The 19,162-nt window shown below is 35.3% G+C and overlaps 1 protein-coding gene across 8 annotated transcripts in view; it reads right to left on the bottom strand.

The window, feature by feature from the left end:
- DYNC1I2 (dynein cytoplasmic 1 intermediate chain 2) overlaps nucleotides 1-19,162 on the bottom strand; it is a 60,953-nt gene that overhangs the window by 11,806 nt on the left and 29,985 nt on the right. For all 8 annotated transcript variants that reach the window (XM_054477009.1, XM_054477002.1, XM_054477011.2 and 5 more), the window contains 8 exons: nucleotides 10,863-10,958; nucleotides 10,493-10,655; nucleotides 10,281-10,380; nucleotides 9,660-9,785; nucleotides 8,613-8,759; nucleotides 8,164-8,277; nucleotides 7,741-7,874; nucleotides 6,741-6,885 (listed from right to left, as the gene is read on the bottom strand). In XM_054477009.1, coding sequence (XP_054332984.1) covers nucleotides 6,741-6,885; nucleotides 7,741-7,874; nucleotides 8,164-8,277; nucleotides 8,613-8,759; nucleotides 9,660-9,785; nucleotides 10,281-10,380; nucleotides 10,493-10,655; nucleotides 10,863-10,958 — 1,025 coding nt within the window. The remainder of the gene's footprint in view (nucleotides 1-6,740; nucleotides 6,886-7,740; nucleotides 7,875-8,163; nucleotides 8,278-8,612; nucleotides 8,760-9,659; nucleotides 9,786-10,280; nucleotides 10,381-10,492; nucleotides 10,656-10,862; nucleotides 10,959-19,162) is intronic.

Below are 19,162 nucleotides of genomic sequence, written 5' to 3'. Positions count from 1 at the left end.
GCTAAAATGAATCAGGCTATCTTAGCTTGGTGCCATTAAACATTCAAATTATAAAACTTCTTTTGTTCCAACTCCTTACTCACCAAGCAATCTTCTGATTATAATTTGGCTTCCCATGTGGATTGTCTACAGGGAAACAACGAGCTGGTCAGGCTCGCAGGAGTATCTGGGCCTTCTGGCAGTTATGTTTTTCATTGTAAATTAATAAACTGACATTCTCCAATGTACCAGTGTCTTAGGAGCCTGTTAGTTCCAGTTAGCACTCCCTGTCTATCAACTCTAGTATACTGATTAAACTGAGTTTCTGAATATGCAAAGGAGAGGCTGGACATTGGCCAGTAGCAAGTTACTGAGGCAAATGCTGCTGCGCAGGCCTGGGTCCAGATGAATAGGCAGCCTCCCCTAAGAACACCCAACTACAAAGCATTTTTTCATCTTAACTTGTCTAAATATGCATAGTTGTTATTCTAAGGACTAGTATGAACTTTTAACCCTGTTTTAATGCTGGTTCCCTCTGAGAGTTAACTAAGTAAGCTATTAATATAAGGAGGGGTTCTAAGACTTATCAGAAAGTGTGAATAATTTCAAGATGTGTATGGACTACAAAAGTGTGAAAACTCCCCCTTCCAAGAAATTACATTAACAATCTTAACTTCGTCATTTTATGGTAAATATGGTTCTGATAAGCATTTGTGCACACATCTCAAAATCCATCTTGTCCCAAGTAAATAATTCTTATGTTTTAATGGTAATCTGTAACAAGTGTGGTTAAATGTGGTAGAACATTTAGTGAATCTACCAGGTCTACCCATAATCAAACTCTTCTAGAATCCTTGTTACCCTGCAGAAGCTTTCAATCCTTATTCTCCCAGCCATTTTTTAGACCTGCCAAAGTGCTTTGGTTGTGAATTTAAAATTTGGTATTTTGAGATGGTAACAGAGTCTTTTAAATATATTAGAAGCCCTGTCTTTATTGGTTTAAACTTCCATACATGGAAAATAATCTATTTGTTTGTCTTCTATACAGGTTGAATATCCCTTATCAGAAATGCTTGGAACCAGAAGTGTTTCAGATTTCAAATATTTTTGGATTTTTGAATACGTGCATTATACTTATGGTTGAGCATTCCTAATGTGAAATGTGAAATGCTTCAATGAACATTTCCTTTGAGTGTCACATTAGTGGTCAAAAAGTTTTGAATTCTGGAGCATTTCAGACTTTGCATTTTCAGATTAGGGTGCTCAGCCTGTATTAAAAATAGTTGAGTTCAATAAAGTAATGAAAACAAGTCAATGAACCAGAACTCTGTGACTGAATTATAAATCTCTGGCTAGGCAAAGATTAGTGGCTAGCTGTAGAAGTAGATTACTTTAAACTAAATTTGAGGCTGTGCCAAATTGAGATTCCCAGGGATTTTTAGAGGACTCATAGAAAGAGAGAAAAGGAAGAAATCTTGTTTTGCTATCAGGGCAGAGCCAGATCTTAAGGACACAAAGGTACAGCAATATCTCAGGATTCAGTCTTCCAATTTATGAGGACTCAATTCCTAGAGTCAAAGAGCACTTAAAAAGTAGAGGCAGAGAAGCAAAACATTTAAAGTCTGTTAAATTCATGAGTGTGAAGACTCTGGTTTAAAGTTTAAAATGAAATTGGAACAATGTGTTTAAAGAGAGATTATTTAAAAACACTGCCTATTATTCTTTACCATTCATTATTAATTAACATTGCGCATCAATCATTATTACAGCATAGAGGCTCTATCAGTTTTTCAACAGGGCAGAAATAAATACCAGCAACACAATTAACCAGGAAGTGTAAATTGACATTGGAGCCACAGTATGGCCAAATATAAAAGTATTCACTCAACAGACTGTTCCTTTACCCTTCACAGAGTAGAACTACTTGTGTGCAGAAAAGTTAAAATAAAGGGTAATTCTTCTGATAAAGTCAGAGGGTCCTTAGGCATTTATAAAAACACTATGTTCTATGGTGGCCCATCCTTTGTACACTAACACTGGAGGGATGTTGGGGGCAGGGTGAGAGGCATGTATCCCAATGGAATGAATAAATGAGTCTTCTATATAAGGCTCAAGGAAGGAAGCAATGCCTAGCCTAATTAGCAAAGAAAGAGATATGCCCGCTTGTCATTCTTATTCAGAAGGCACTTCTATGTTGAAACACATTAAAATACAAGAATAAAAATATCAACCGCCCCTCAACTAGCTGTGTAGTACCACAAAAGCAAGTATCAATCAGTCTGCTATCACAAGATAAGTTCTGTCCTTGATTAGTCAAGATGAACTCTTTATTTTCAAATCCTATTATTAATGTATATAAGGATGGAAGCCTCAAATTTAAAGCCAAAGGAGGCTGGCAAACTGACACCCTGAGAGAGTAAAAAACAAACTAGAAATAGATAAAAGATTCTTTCACACATAGACTGGGAACAGAATAGGGAACCCAGAAATAAGACTACACACCTACAATCATCATCTTTGACAAACCTGACAAAAAAACAAGCATGGGGAATGGATTCCCTGTTTAACAATGGTGCTGGGAGAACTGGCTAGCCATATGTAGAAAACTGAAACTAGACCCCTTCCTTACATCTTATACAAAAATTAACTCAAGACGGATTAAAGACTTAAATGTAAAACCCCAAACTACAAAAAACCTAGAAGAAAACCTAGACAATACCATTCAGTACATAGCCATGGGCAAAAATTTCATGATGAAGATGCCCAAAGCAATTCCAACAAAAGCAAAATTTGACAAATGGGATCCAATTAAAGAGCTTCTACACAGCAAAAATCAAAAACAAAAAAACCACTAAAAAATAAAAAAAACTATTGAGTAAACAGACAATTTACAGAAAGGGAGAAAAATTCTACAACCTATGAATCTGACAAAGATCTAATATCCAGCATCTATAAGGAACTTAAATTTACAAGAAAACAACCCCATTAGAAAGAGGGCAAAGGACATGAACAAACATTTCTCAAAAGAAGACATATATCACTGATCATTAGAGAAATGCAAATCAAAACCACAATGAGATACCATCTCATACCAGTCAGAATGACTATTATTAAAAAGCAAAAAAAAAAAAAAAGGATGCTGGCAAGGTTGTGGAGAAAAAGGAACGTTTTTACACTGTTGGTGGGAGTATCAACCATTATGGAAGACAGTGTGGTGATTTTTCAAAGACCTAGAGACAGACATACCTTTTGACCCGGCAATCCCATTACTGGGTATATACCCAAAGGAGTGTCAATCACTCTATTATAAAGACACTAGCAAAGACATGGAATCAGCCTAAATGCCAATTAATGGTAGATGGGATAAAGAAAATGTGGTACATATACACCACAGAATACTACGCAGCCATAAGAAGGAATGAGATCATGTCCTATGTGGGGACACTGATGAAGCTGGAGGCCATTATCCTTTGCAAACCAGTGCAGGAACAGAAAACCAAATACCACATGTTCTCACTTATAAATGGGAGCTAAACAATAAACATACATGTAGACACATAGAGGAGAACAACTCATACTGGGGCCTACCAAAGGGTGAGAGTGGGAGGAGGGAGAGGCTCAGAAAAAATAACTAATGGATACTAGGCTTAATACCTGGGTGATACAATAATTTGTATAACAAACCCACACATCCTTTACCTGTACCTTCGAATGTAAAATAAAGTTTTTAAAAAAAGATTACTTTCAATTACTGAAAAGGAAGTTGGCCAACAATCTAACAAAAATGTGTCTCTCCTGTGACTATACATGGGATTACTAAGATGAAAGCACATCTGAAAATCTAGCAACTTACATGGCTGTATGAAGCCTTTGGAGAAACAGTTGGCTTCATCTCACCAATTCTGCATCTTGCTTTGGTTTTATATGTTTATCTGAAATACTTGGAACCAGAAGCATTTGAGATTTTGGACTTTTTCAGATTTTAGAATACAGTAAGTCCTCACTTAACATCATTTATAGGTTCTTGGAAACTGTGACGTTAAGCAAAACAACATAAAACAAAACCAGTTTTACCACAGGCTAATTGATATAAACAAGAGTTAAATCCCTATGGCATTTATCTGGTCATAAAAACATCATCAGATTTCTAAATATGACCCTAAACACTTCAAATATTAGGCACTGAAATAAAATGTGAGCTATACATACAATTCAGAAAGATTATCACTACTTTTTCAGGTGGAGTTTTGCTCTTGTCACCCAGGCTGTAGTGCAATGGCACAATCTCGGCTCACTGCAACCTCCTCCTGCTGGGTTCAAGTGATTCTCCTGCCTCAGCCTCCCGAGTAGCTAGGAATACAGATGCCCGCTACCATGCCCAGCTCATTTTTGTATTTTCAGTGAGACGGGGTTTCACCATGTTGGCTGGGCTGGTCTCAAACTCCTGACCTCAGGTGATCCACCCGCCTCAGCCTCCCAAAGCGCTGGGATTACGGCGTAAGCCACCCTGTTTGGTCACATTTGAGAAAGAATCATAAAAACAAGATAATTATTAACCCAATTTTTGGTGAAGAGGTGGTGGGTTAAATCAAGGAATAAATGTTTTGCAAAGTGAAAATTGTAAGGAGCACACCCTATCACCAGGCAGTTCTAAAACAATGACAAAGACGGAAGGAAGGCTCGCTGAGCGGTTTCATACTGCATCCTTTAACTGTCGTGCCTTTGTATGATTACTAAGTATCTTACAAATTTTTATTTTACGACAATTTGTATTCATTCATTCATTCATTTTCCAACTTGCTTTTCCCAGTTCAAGGTTACAGCTGGTCAGAGCACAAGACAGGAACCCACCATGGACAGGATGCTATTCTATCGCAGGGCACACTCAGACACACCTACACTCATTCAGACTGGGACAATTTAGACATGCCAGTTGAGCAATCCTCCCACCTCAGCCTCCCAAGTAGCTAGGACCACAGGTGCGCACCACCATGCATGGCTAATTTTTAAATTTTTTGTAAACATGGGGTCTCCTTGTGTTAACCAAACTGGTCTTGAACTCCTGGGCTTAAGTAATCCTTCTGCCTTGGCCTCCCAAAGCGCTGGGATTACAGGAGTGAGCTGCTGAGCCTGGCCAATGCTTTTTCTTGTCAATTTTATGACAAAACACACTATTTGATGACATGCTGTATTTGTGTTATACTTATGGTTATACATCTCTAATCCAAAAATCCAAAATCCAAAATGCTCCAATGAATGTTTCCTTTGAGTGTCATGCCTGCGCTCAAAGAGTTTTGAATTCTGGAGCATTACAGATTAGGGATGCTCAGCCTGTGCTAGCTAGATGATGCGTTTCTTTGCTTGTGAGCTTTGAGAATCTTCTTCTACCTTTTCCCACTGTATAAATTTCACTAGAAGAATAAAAATTCAAGAACAATCCAAGAAAGGAAAGAGATGACTTATTAAATGTGTTCAGGCTCTGTCTGATCCCCATTAAGAGGTAAAAGAGAAACTAAACATTGGTAAGTGCCTATTATTTGCTGGACACTGTGTTAAGCATCTGTTTCCTTTATTAGAGTTAAGGTAAACACTATTTTTACATCTGCTAATGACAAACCTGAAAATGCTCAATTTTAAAAGGCAAGCTTTTAGAGGCAAAGTTTTCTAACCTGTTTCATTATCAGACAGAAAGGAGGCATCAAGAAAGGACAAGAATGAATAATGAGTTCATCCCAGACTTCTAAGGCCAACACTTGATAAATAATTAGGAGTTCACTAAAATAGTGAAGAACATCTCTTACATTAGGTTTTCTCACAGAAACTGAAGAATCAAAGATCTCTAAACTTTGTCTCATGATGAATTATTTAAAAAGTCAATATTTAGGATAAGGCAGATAGAAACAGAAAAAAAAAACCTTAGAATTTAATTTAAATAGAATCGGATGCTGGGTATGCATTTTCCCAGCAATAATGTAATACCGCAGAAAAACTAGACAGCAAAGTTAAGGCACTTCAATTATAAAATGAGATTAAATGAAATTACAAGTCTATCACAGGAGGTAATATTGCCTACTTGGATTTGTCTTGAGACTTTCAACAGGTCAAGACAATGTCATATTTATCTGGAATTGCTGGAGGATCAGGAATCATTTTATCACATGAATGGGTTTTTAAAATACTGAAGTTTATTAAAACCAAAATAAATGATTTAAACTGCTTATCATAGAATAACAAAAAATATATGCATCCATGCTTTTACACAATGCTTTCCTAAGGATTCCAGTTTACTACATACAGCCATATTATACAGGACTTATTGTAAATCAGTTTCTCTCTCTCTTTTCCCTATTTCCCATCAACTCTGTGAGCCACTGTAGTTATGAATAACCTGTTAAAAACTCTCCAAAGAGCAAATGCATAGCTTTTGTGCTGAGCTGAATGACAACTATATGAGGTGCTATGCGAGACACTCAGAGCTTTTTCGCCAGTGCAGTTCAGGGTAAACAGTTATATGCTCGAAAAGACTGAAGTGGTGGGAAGACTGGTCTTTGATTCTGTGTAGGGTTACCATACTTGTTAGCATACTTTTACAAAAACTACAACATCTAGTAGTTCACTCATGCTCTGTGTAACTTCTTAGCAGGCTTCATCTATTAGCAAACAATTATGATTTAAAAGGTTTTCACCATTCCTATGTAGTATTAGACCACCACCTTGTGTCAGAAACCTGAGCAAACAGCAGACATCTATATTTTAGATACCTTAGTTGTCCAAAGCTTTACTGTCCAGTCAAACGATGAAGTGACAAAAAGATGTGAGAAGTCTACTGCTCCAACAGCTGCATGACAATGGATGCCAGTGATTGGTCCTTGATGCCCCTCAAACATCTCACTGATTCCAGCTTTGCTAATTTCATAAAAGTGAAAATGTTAGAGAAGTCTCCTGTAAGTAGACCAATTACACACATTTTATTATAGGTTCATATATCAGGCCTTGATTTAATTTTGACAGACTTAACTCTGTGCTCATAACTTATAAGAATTAACTTTGTTGAGTGTTATTCCATCCACATTTGGTAACTCTACTAAAGCAATAAGTACCTTTGGAACTGTAAACATCATGCTGTTGACAACAGACCTCAAAAGTCCAATATCTGAAATGGTGTAATAGAAACAAAGATACTCTACATTTAAGAGAGACAATCTGGGCTACTTTTAAAACAAAAGCTTTGAAGTGAAGGTGATCTATATTTGAGATGCAATCTGGACATTCAATTTTTCTTTAAGGAAGCAATAAGGTACAGCTAGACAATTTCAAAACAGAATGGAAGGAGAAATATTACTCAGTTTAAAATATGTATGTGACATTACTGTACAATTATCAGGAGACTGAACTAATGCTGAAAGTCCAAATAAATCAAAAGGGGAAACAGCTGAAAATCTCATTTATAAGTCTATAGGTCAATATTGGCATGTGCATATTGTATTTGTAACTACTGAATGTTCCTGCCTATCACTAACTTACGTGAGTACATGCACACACACACAAAACCACAACCCACAAAATCTAAACACATCATGAATCCAAAATTATCTTTTATACAGAAAGGTATTTAAGTTTTAATTTTATGTGCCTAAACACAAAAAATCTGTCACAAATAACAAGCAGATCTACGACAGATTTCTACTTAAATAAGACAATTTGTTTCAATGGGATTAAAGGAAGAATTTTAAATTATTGCAAATTCCAGTTTAGGTTTACCTGCCATGGCGGCATGCTGTGTACACAGAACCTTCTTCACTCCCAACAACAAAGTTGTTGACATCTCCAACAGGGAAGGACATAGATGTCACAGCTACTGCTTTTGACTGTTTATGAACCAACTCCATGCTATCCTACATAGAAAAACCTGAGAAAATTAGTTTGTAAACTTGCAATTTTAAATTTCTGTAGAAAAACTTCCAGTCTTTGTAAACAATTCTTTTATTATTTACATTAATCTAAATAAAATGAAGCAGGTTTCAAAGTAAAATATATATATAACAAACTATATTAAACACGTTTCAGCTTATAAGCTGTTGTAACACTACTATAAAACAGTTTATGAGAAACATAAGTTGAGGTACACATACACTTAAAACATAACATTTGCCTCAAAATTTCAGTTTCCCAAGTTTAACTCACCTGTGGATGGGAAAGCATGTCCAGACTCCATGAACAAATTTTTCCATCAGTAGAGATGCTAATCAGATTGTGAGCATTTTGTGTTCCAACAACATTTACACAATATACAGGGTGCTGGAGATATTAAAAAAAGTTTTCAGAGATTATTTTACCAAAAAGCAAAACAAAATTTTTAGTCTAATTATAAGCATTCTGTTTATTATCGAGTCTCATAACTTGTGGGTATTCTTAATGTGAAGTTTGCTATTAACAAAATGTTGTCGCAGAAGAGAGATGAGTTTCTAATAAATCTCCAAAAAAAACCAGCCTTCATTCTTGGTTGCTAAATGGTGAGGAATTCATACACCAAAGGAAGCACATTCTGAGATGACTCTGATGGCCACTACTAAGTATTATAGCTAAGGGTGAAGGAGCACAGAAGCCTAATGGAAATAACCTTATTTACTTACTGTGTGTGCAGCTGCTGACAGTGGAGTTCTTTGCACTGGAGTTCTTTTATTGCTACGGTTATCCCAAAGCACAATTTGGCCTGAATATGTACCACCAACAACAAGATTTGGATGAAATTTCGCAAATGTGGCAGACATCACAGCTGACTGCAAATAAGTAAGATTTTTATACTTGAGATTCAAATGGAAAAAGTCTGACAAGTTCTAAAAATCAATCTATTATCCGAAACATTTCTTTCTTCACTGTATGGTATTAGAGGTTATAAAAACAACTAAGTAAATTAATTAAAAGTTTTCACTGTTTCAGAAATATAAAAATATATCTTTAAGATATTTTTTGCTTAAAAGTCCAATGTAATGGCTGTTTACATAAGTAGGTTTAACCAATTTATCAAAGAAAGCAAAAAGTTATTTCAGTTAACTACAGTATTAAAAAGGTAACTAGCCCTGCATTAGACTCTGACAGTAATCTAACAGTAGAGTACATGCTAGTTTAATTCAAGTTAAGTGTTTACTCAAGATTAAGACATTATTAAAAGATTTTAACTTATGCAACCAGAAAAGGCTTGCAAATTCTAACCTTCTACTAAATCTACTTTAAAAATCTGCATCTGTTTTCTACTTCAACCATATGTTTCTACTTAAAACCATCTAGTTCCAATTCCTCAGGCCATGTATAAGTAATTCAGTGGGCCAACCATCTAATTGTATATTCACAAATAAGTTCCTGGGAAACTCCCCGTAGGAAAGACATTTTATAAAAGATTCCTTTTATACAGTCAATCACCATAACAGAAAATCACAACTGCAAAGGACTTTAGGTGTGATTAAACATTATAAGAGATGTCAGAAAAGCTACAAAAGGCAGATCATGTTGAACTGAGAAGTCTTCAGTTTTCTGTTAACATCTGTTTGCAAATATGGAGTGGTTTAGTAAAATGCCAATCCAATGAAATCATTATGTTGACAAGAAAAGAAAAAAGGCACTTGTCTTAATTCATCAATGAATTCTTAAACTTGAGGAAGACTGTTAAAAGACCACCATACCTGGCAGTGAAACACATACTCTGGGGTAGTTTTTTTGTATTTCATATTCCATACAAGGGCCACACCATCAGGCTCATGAGGGGCATCTTCATTGTTGTTATAGGAAGCCACGAGTAACTCTGGATACTGCTCAGAAGAATCAAGAAGAAAAGAAATGGTATGCATAATAAGAACTGTTTTATAATCCTAGTTATTTGTCTTTATCAGATTATTATTCTGAAAATACAAATACCTAACATTTCATCAAGAGAGACATCTCTAGCATTATGCCTACTGGGACACTAGTACAATTTTAAATTAGAACAGTTAATTATTTTAAATGTTTTAATGTTAAAACATTTAATTAAAATATGTGTCCAAATTTTACACAAAGGATTTGGTGAGCAACTGAAATTAGTAAAACTGGCCTGTATCATAAAGTCCTGAATTTTAAACATAAATAATGTTTCTAATCTTTCTTCCAAAGTACGTAAGATGAGTAAGTTAATATTAGAACCATCATCCATTAATTTTAAATAACACATATTGATTATACAAAATTCCCATAATTAAAATAAAATGACCTGCTAATTATAATTTTAAAAATGAGTTAAGAGCAGCCTATATTTTGTTATATTTTACCTGAGATGACCAATCCAAACAACTAACAACCCGATGCTTTGACCAACGTTCGTCAAAAAATTGTCGATTTAATGACAGTTTAGCACCTGCTTGAATCTCTCTACAAAAAAAGACCAAACCCCCCAAAAAGATGGTGTTATAACTTTTATCACTCTTAATCTTAAAGTAATTTAACATTATTGAAGCTAAAAATCTTAGCAATTAAACATTACCCTTCTTTGTCTTCCAAATCTCTCCCACTATAGTCAAAGAAGATGTTAATCTGCTCAGAAAGAGCTCTTTCTACAATTCTTGTAGAATGGTCAAAGAAACTTAAAAATTCCTCAGAGTGCAAGATCTGTTGCTTTTCTTCTTCAGTCAGCTCGTGAGGGGGAGCTGGAAAATAAATAATTTTTTGAAGTATGATTTATGTCAGGCAAATCACGTCAACTCACTATCACAGTATGGATCAATGTATGTTATTATTTTTCGATCAGATTCACTTATTTGATTTACAGCATTTCATCCTACTTTAATACATAAGTAATAAAAGGAATCAACAGAAATCAACAAAATGTTTTAAAGTTTAATTCTTTAAGATACCTTTACTATCATTTTCCTCATCTTTCTTTAAAGTTTTCTCTTCTTCAGGTTCAATAGGTGGTTTAGGAGCCACAACATCATCATCTTCCTCTTCATCTGAAAAAAAAAAAAAAAAAAAAAAGATATAATAAATTATTTTAATGAAAATAGCTGGTAACTTTTGAGACAGTATTTCAGAAGGTATCACAACTCCCAAGATATAAGCAAAAGTAAACCACTGACCGGACAGAACAAGTACAAATAATAGGGATTTTTATCAACATAATCAAATAGTTAAGTGGAACCTCTTGGTTTTTATACATACCTATGTGGTACCTCAGCAACAGCCACCCTAAATTCTGTAGCTACATAAACTGAAATAAGATATATAAGCAACTAGGATGAATTCCTCATGAAGTCTCTAAAAGCTTGCAAGCATTTATCATTCTAGACAGAACAACATGCAACTCCTGCATAGTTTTATATAGCATGCTGACACATTAATGCTGTAGAATGAGGAAAATCAAATGTCTAAAACAGCCTACAGTGCTGGCTGCTTACTTGTGATCTGAAACCATCAGTGTCTAATGGGCCTTCCTAAGGCATAAAGATAGCTTACATTAACTCTCAGGTTGCTATTTGAGAGGCAGATTTTGAAGATAATAGCTATAAGACCACATTTTCTATTCTGTCATTTTAAATGCAAGTCTCATTATCTATTGTTACATGATGTGGCAATAAGCACTTAAATAATGTTTTCTTAATTTGAATAAAAGTGTACATTGGGATAATATACAATGTTTATAAGACTTCTAAAAAATTACTAAATCTCTTATATTCCAAACCAGGAAGTAATTTAAAATCATTTATTTTAAAATGTTAAAGAACACATAACCCTGCCTACCTTTTCTTTTGCTACGCACTGAGATGGGTTTTTATGAAGAAAATGTTTATTTTTATTGCCTAAACACATGCGTTATTTGTCTATAAGGGAAAGGCAGCAGGCATCTGCACCAGAGAGCAGCTCAAGTAATGACAGCCTATTCAATAAGGGGACTTTACTTGCTATAGTCATTTCCCTGACTCATGTTCAAAATTATCTAAAACACACATACATATGACGTACACAAAAGAATGGTCAAGAATGGGAACCAGCTGCCAAGTCATGGTCCCAGCAGCCAGGCCAGCTGACTAGATAGCAACAACCAGATGGCACTGCTAGGATTGTGTCTTTCTGCTACAAGGTGGCAATGGGATGGCATAACATTCTTCCGCTTCACTGCTTCCAATCCTGTGTCTCTCCCCAATGGCGGACCTGTGCAATTACCAGCACTCCAGGAGGCCTAAAGACAAGCCTTTACCCTGCAAACAAAATGCAGCTTGTAGGCCACACCAGCTGCCAAACCACAACATACTGTTAGGTTTAGAGAGCTATGAAAATCTTTCTAACTCTATAGTATAGGCAATAAAAATATAACTGTACCTGTGGAAAGAAAGCTTTAAATGACACTGTATAATGCACACAATGATACAACCTCCAACTTAATCAAAATGATAATGACGTATGCCAATCCTACATTACTTGAAATTGAGCGATTTTTACGTTCTGACAAGTTTACAGAACTAGGATAAATGGCACGAGTGATTTCAATATATGCTCATACTTTTGAACCAAATGGTGAAGGTTAAAATTTTTCCTTTCAAGGGCCTCAATCAGCCACAAAGGAAAACAGTAATCACTGTCTTTTCAGCCAGCCCAACCACATTTGTCAGCCCTTTCTCCGTCAATGCAGCCAGAGCAATCAACCTGCCAAACATTCAGAATGGAAAAACAATCTGAAAATACAGGGTATAATGCACCTGCCAGTGAAAATGGCCATTTCAAGAAAAGCTAGTGATCTCAGTGACCCTGCTGAGGAGGCGGTGGTGCAAAGGGGAAAGAACACGTAAAAGAATTCTTAGTGATCGCCACTCTCTTGCACATTGACACTTCCTTACAAAGCATGCCAATTATAGCTTTTGTGCTACTTAAAAAAATGAAAGCTTTTTGGGGCAAAATAATCACATAGAGAAACAGAAAGACACTACTCTTTTTTAGATGAATTCTCATATACAACGAATTATTAATCTGAAAATAGTATAATTGGTAGCAATTCTATACTATATTACTCAAGCATTAGAATGAAATTCTTCCATAAAGTCACCTGCAGGTGTAATGTAATAAAATAGTTTAATTACATTTAACTTACGAGTTGTCTTTTAGAATAATAGGACATCTACTTCAACTAAAAATTCACTGTAAGAATATACATATATTTTCCACTTTCTGCTAATGCTACCAGTTATCCTAATCAAGTGTGTTTACTAGTAGGGTTCACTGTATGTAAATCCTAAAATCAAAGACAGGAATTTTGAATCACCCAGGACAGGTCATTCTTGAGCACTATGAATTATAAATTACAGCCTCCTACCCACATCTTATTCTCCTCCTTCAACTTTATTGTATTATACGGCCTCTAAGTACCATTTCCAGTGACAGGTGTCAAATTCCTGTCATAATGCTTATGGTCAGTACTTTAGTGCTAAGTGACCTCATAATTTACATATTTAACAGAAAAGATCTTGTTTATAGACACTCTTTTCCTTTTAAAATTTAAAATGTAGATGAAATATGTCAGACAGTGATCTATATCTGTGTACTATACAGCATTTGCCATGCCTATTTGTCCATATAAATTATTTCAGTTGTAGCTGAATCATGAGTATCAACTATTTAAATACATGCTCTCAGGGTTTTATTTTAGAATTAAAGTACATACCCTCCCTTTCTACATGGATTAAAACCAGACTTTAAAACTATCATTGGTACTTAAGCTTCATAAAAATGATTAAATAAATTTCAAGGAACATAAAAACAAATGATAATGCTGTTCTTAAAAACTGTAAAATGCAATCTTTTTGCTATAAGGTTGATCTTAAATAATTACCAAATTTACCAAATACTTGGCAAAAATGCCTAACATCAATAACATCAGATTAAAGAATGTTCTTCTGAAACAAATATGCTTTTCTTGTTATAAGCTAATATGATAGCTACCAAAGGACTATTAACATGGCCAAAAATATAAAATTACAGTTCTGAAGATTTTCTAAGCCAGTCCTTATTACATGATGAGCTATATTTAAAACTGGAAAAGACTGTAACAGAGCAGGAAGACTGAAAAATGGGGCTGCCATGTCACATCAATTTATTGATGAATATTCATTACAATATGCTAAGTGGTTAACTCCATGCTTTCTCTGACAAGGAATCTAAGGTTATAAACTAAGCAGTAAAGAGTGCATAAAAGTAGCAGTTACTTTTAAAATGACAAATCTCTTGTCAATGAATGCTAAAACTAGGTTTAATGAACCATCGAATTTTTACTTTGAGTTAACATCAAAATTGTGATGTATTTTGGTGAGACAGAAAGAAAAGCTGTTTTGTAAATTAAGCTGCACCTAGAAATAACACCAAAGAATGAAATTCCAGTTGTTGGAATAATCTGTTACAATGGAGTAAGTTAATCAAAGTTAAATCATCTGTGAAATGGGTGGCTTTTGTTAAACTGAAGGAAGGAGCCTTCAGAGCAAGTTTTCTCATCTGTACCTCATAGCACATTTAAGACACATTTTACATTTAAGATACCTTTAAGATAAGCTAAGAGTATGCCACAAAGCATACTTTGAATTATTTTAAAATATTATAAGACATTTAAAAGGTAATATATAGTATCTTAAAAAATCCTTACTGAACAAACATTGCTACTTATGAATCTATCACTTTTAATGATTAAATCTCAATATGAAGTAAAAAACAAATCTCATCATTAGTGCACTGTTGTTTAGGAAATATGTTTGTTGTCTATCAATTTACTATGTAGTTTTATTGTACCGGTGCACCCCATTTTAAGATAATTTAATATCCTATGAAAAATTCCTAACTTACAAGGTAGTCTGGTTATTCCTGGTATAAAAGAAGCTGACACTGAGTTCTAAAAGTCAGGACATTTGCTGCATATAAAAATATGATTTGACTTATAAAAATTCAACTTATGAATAACTTCACAAACAGCTATGAAAATATTAGAGGAAAATGCTTTAATCATTAGTTTAAAAATACAGATTACATAGGAATGATTTTCCTTTAATATTTTCAAAAAATCCCTTCTTTTCTGGGTCAGCTTCATTTTGAATCACTCTATTTCAATCCATTTGTCCATCATTTCATCTTCTTATACCTTACTCTTTAAAATCAAATGCATATTAAAGAGAATCTTCATTGGGACAAAGTTTCATGAATGTATCAATGGAATCCATTCCTTTTCTTTTTTTACACCATCTAGAATAAGATGCAAGGTCACTTGGGTTTCTTTGGCTCTTCAACAAGGGAAAAATACACAGCTGACTTTTTAATCATGAACGATTTCAATACAGATGTAATGCTAACTTGGGGGGAAAATAAGAAAAGACTAATAGTTTAATTATACCACTTCCTTTAACACAAAATTTGTCTCTCGGTAGTTTTTTCTTTTTTCTTTTTTTTTTTTTTTTTAAGAGATGGGGTCTTGCTATGTGCCTAGGCTGACCTCAAACTCCTGGGCTCTAGTGATCCTCCTGTCTCAGCCTCCTGAGTACCTGGGACTACAGGTGCACACCACCTTGACCAGTCACAGTCCTTTTTATGTAAAATTTTGGTTTTATTTTGGCAATATTAGCACCCGTACATAGGTCTTGTTATCTGTGATCTCATCAAATATTATATTTTTCTGAGGCCAGGGTTTCAGCTATGCTGATTAAAGTCTTTCAATCAAGATTAAGAACAAATGCTTCAATTTTCAATTTTGTTTATATTCTTATAGGTCCTCTGAGGGTTAAAACTAATTTATTAAATGTGTTATTCATTCTAGAATCTTTTAAAAATCCACTTTATTTAATTAATTTATTTGAGACATAGTCTCACTCTGTAGCCCAGGCTTGAGTGCAATGGCACAATCTTGGCTCAAGGCAACCTCTGCCTCCTGGGTTCAAGCAATTCTGCCTCAGCCTCCCAAGTAGCTGGGATTACAAGTGTGTGACACCACACCCGGCTAATTTTTGTATTTTCAGTAGAGATGGGGTTTCACCATGTTGGCCAAGCTGGTCTCAAACTTCTGACCTCTGGCGATCTGCCCCACCTCAGCCTCCCAAAGTGCTAGGATTACAGAAAAATCCATTTTAGATAAGGGAGATGTATTAACCAGAAGGCATATAAGTTTGGTCTTCTGGGAGTGAATTCCAAATGTTAAGATCATGCAATAAGTGATTACAAGATAATCACATATATTAATATTCTACACACAATAAAGCTAATCAACAGGTATTGAAGAAAACATATCTGGCTACTAAGCCAATACCAACAGTAATTATAAACTCCTTCACAGATAAGAAAGTGGAATGGAATAAGAGAAATGGCACTTCACTAGAAATCAAGTGCCAGTTTCTGGATGTATGCCCGATATTCTCTCAGACGGTGGACTTAGACTCACCAATTAATCTCCTTGAACCTCAGTTTCCTCAGAGGTAAACAAGCTGATTAGATTAGGTAACCTTCAGGATTTCTTTTTCCTTTAATAATCTTTCAAAAAATAGCAAAAAAAAAAAAAAAAAAAATTCCGTACAGAAGAAGTGAATAAGAAAAAAGAATGTGATTTTTTCAAAAGAGTTAAAACTTTTAAAAGGTAAAGAAACTTTTCCAGGAGTATCTCTGTGGGCACCACGTTCCTGCCAAGAGAAGCTCTTCACCTGCTGAGAAGAAAATCGACTGAAGTCACATGGTGCTAGTCAATTTCATTCACAGTAGGCGCTTTAAGACAGCAAAGCACCGCAGTTCAGAAACAGTACTACCAACTTACAGAGTAAACTGGAAAGCAAGAAGGTGGCCAGAAGAGGGGAAAAGAAAAACAAGGCAGAATAAAAACTGCTTTTTTAAAGGAATAGGCTTGGCCATTTTTATTTAAAAAAAGAATACAAAAGAAAGATAAGAGTTAAGTCTATGACCAATTCTTACCTTCAATTTGGTAAGTCACATTACTTCTGCATGGATTTTACTGCCTACGGAAGTTTAATTTGCTGTCTGTTACACTCCAATTGTGATTTCACCAATTTTGTTTTATGGTGAGTTCTGGAATTCATTACATAATTCTTAAATGGGAACCAACCAGGCAAAGTTTGAGAACCACTGTATTAACGTGATGGGTAAGTACAAGAACAGTTAAGCACACAGTGTTTCCATTATAAAACCTTAATTTCCAGGTTTTTCTCTTTCCTTCTTTCTAAAACTTATACACTTTGGGAAAAAAAACTTAATGTAAGAGCTCCAGACATGAAAATAACTGTAATGATACAGAAAAGAAATTATCTCATTTTTTTCCCCAAAGGATACTGCCCAAATATCTCGTTTTTATAAATATTTCCAAAGGGTAAGGATAGCTCCATGGTATGCTTTTTTTTTTTCCTTCTCCTTCACTTATATACCTCAACCTGTAACTAAAAGGACAACAAATCCAAAGAAAGGATAATCTAGTGCCTTTACATAGAGCAAATACTCAATAAGCTTGTAGAATCAGTGCTAGACAATATTAACTAAACTACTTACTATAGGTTACTATCATAAAAACATGAGTTGCTACTTCAGTGGCAAGAGAAAGCACACCGTAGAATCAGTCATATTTGGTTTACAATCACAGCTACTAGCTATGTGATGCTCGATAAACTACCTCTTTCAGTTTTAGCTTCTTTGTGTGTAAACAAAACCAATACCTAACTTTCAGGGTTTTGGTGACAGCATTACAGATGATGTAAAGTGTCTCACACTATGCCTGATAAGTGGTAGGCACTTCTTGGTGTTATAATTTTTAGTCACCAATTTAAATAAGAAGTTTGGAGACGGCCAGGCGCAGTGGCTCAAGCCTGTAATCCCAGCACTTTGGGAGGCCAAGGCGGGCGGATAACGAGGTCAGATTGAGACTATCCTGGCTAACATGGTGAAACCCCGTCTCTACTAAAAATACAAAAAATTAGCCGGGCGTGGTGGCGGGCGCCTGTAGTCCCAGCTACTCGGGAGGCTGAGGCAGGAGAATGGCGTGAACCCGGGAGATGGAGCTTGCAGTGAGCTGAGATCGCGCCACTGCACTCCAGCCTGGGCCACAGAGCGAGACTCTGTCTCAAAGAAAAAAAAAAAAAAGAAGTTTGGAGACATATTCGTTGGAACCAAAATATTAACAATGGGTTCTACACAGCAGTATCAAAGACATTTCCTCTCTATATCCTTTCTGTACTTCTAAATTCTCTATGATATACCACTATAGTAATTAGAAAAAACTATTTTTAAAAAATGAAAATAGTTGAAAAAAATGAAAATCTTGGCTGGATGTGGTGGCTCATGCCTGTAATCCAAGCACTATGGGAGGCCAAGGCGGGCAGGTCACTTAAGGCTAGGAGTTTGAGACCAGCCTGGCCAACATGGCGAGACCCCCATCTCTACCAAAAATACAAAGATTAGCTGGCAGTGGTGGTGCACGCCTGTAGTCACTGTTACTCAGGAGGCTGAGGCAGGAGAATCACTTGAACCCGGGAGGTGGAGGTTGCAGTGAGCTAAGATGGCATGACTGCACTCTAGCCTGGGCGACAAAGCGAGACTCTGTCAAAAAAAAAAAAAAAAAAAAAAAAAAAAGAAAGTCTTCACTTAAACTGGATATAACCATAGATATAATAGGCATTACTCAAAATAGTTTCAGAATACTTTATATTTTAAAAAATCCAAGATGCATTGTACCATAAGTATGATAGTGTAACTAAAAATACAATCTCCAAATTATCAGATGAAGAAAAAGGTCTAATTTATTTTTTTAAATGAGTCACTGTGCCTTCGTTTTGGCTATTCTGCTCACTTTCTGAGTTAACATATCTACTAATGTAGCTCCTAAAAGACAGACATAATACTACTCACCAAATTAATATACTAGTTAATAAAATAATATTTTCTAGAAATTATAGAATCCTGCAGTATTAGTATTCTCATACTGAAAGCTCCGTACTTTCTTTCTTTTTAAAAAAAGTTGCTTGTGTCTCAAGCAAGTTTACCATCAGTGTTTTTCTTCTGTTAGGATGAGGATCTTGCATCTACAAAAGCTATCTTACCAACCAGTGGAACAGCAGGAATGAAAAAAATGAACACACAGAACATTTTACATGGTCAAGTTAAAAGTACTTGGACATGGCTGGGCACAGTGGCTCACACC

The sequence above is a fragment of the Pongo pygmaeus genome, chromosome 11 (genome assembly GCF_028885625.2).
Source record: "Pongo pygmaeus isolate AG05252 chromosome 11, NHGRI_mPonPyg2-v2.0_pri, whole genome shotgun sequence".
Taxonomy (NCBI): domain Eukaryota; kingdom Metazoa; phylum Chordata; class Mammalia; order Primates; family Hominidae; genus Pongo; species Pongo pygmaeus.
Note: the sequence above shows the minus strand (reverse complement) of the source record. Positions and strands in the feature narration are given on the sequence as shown.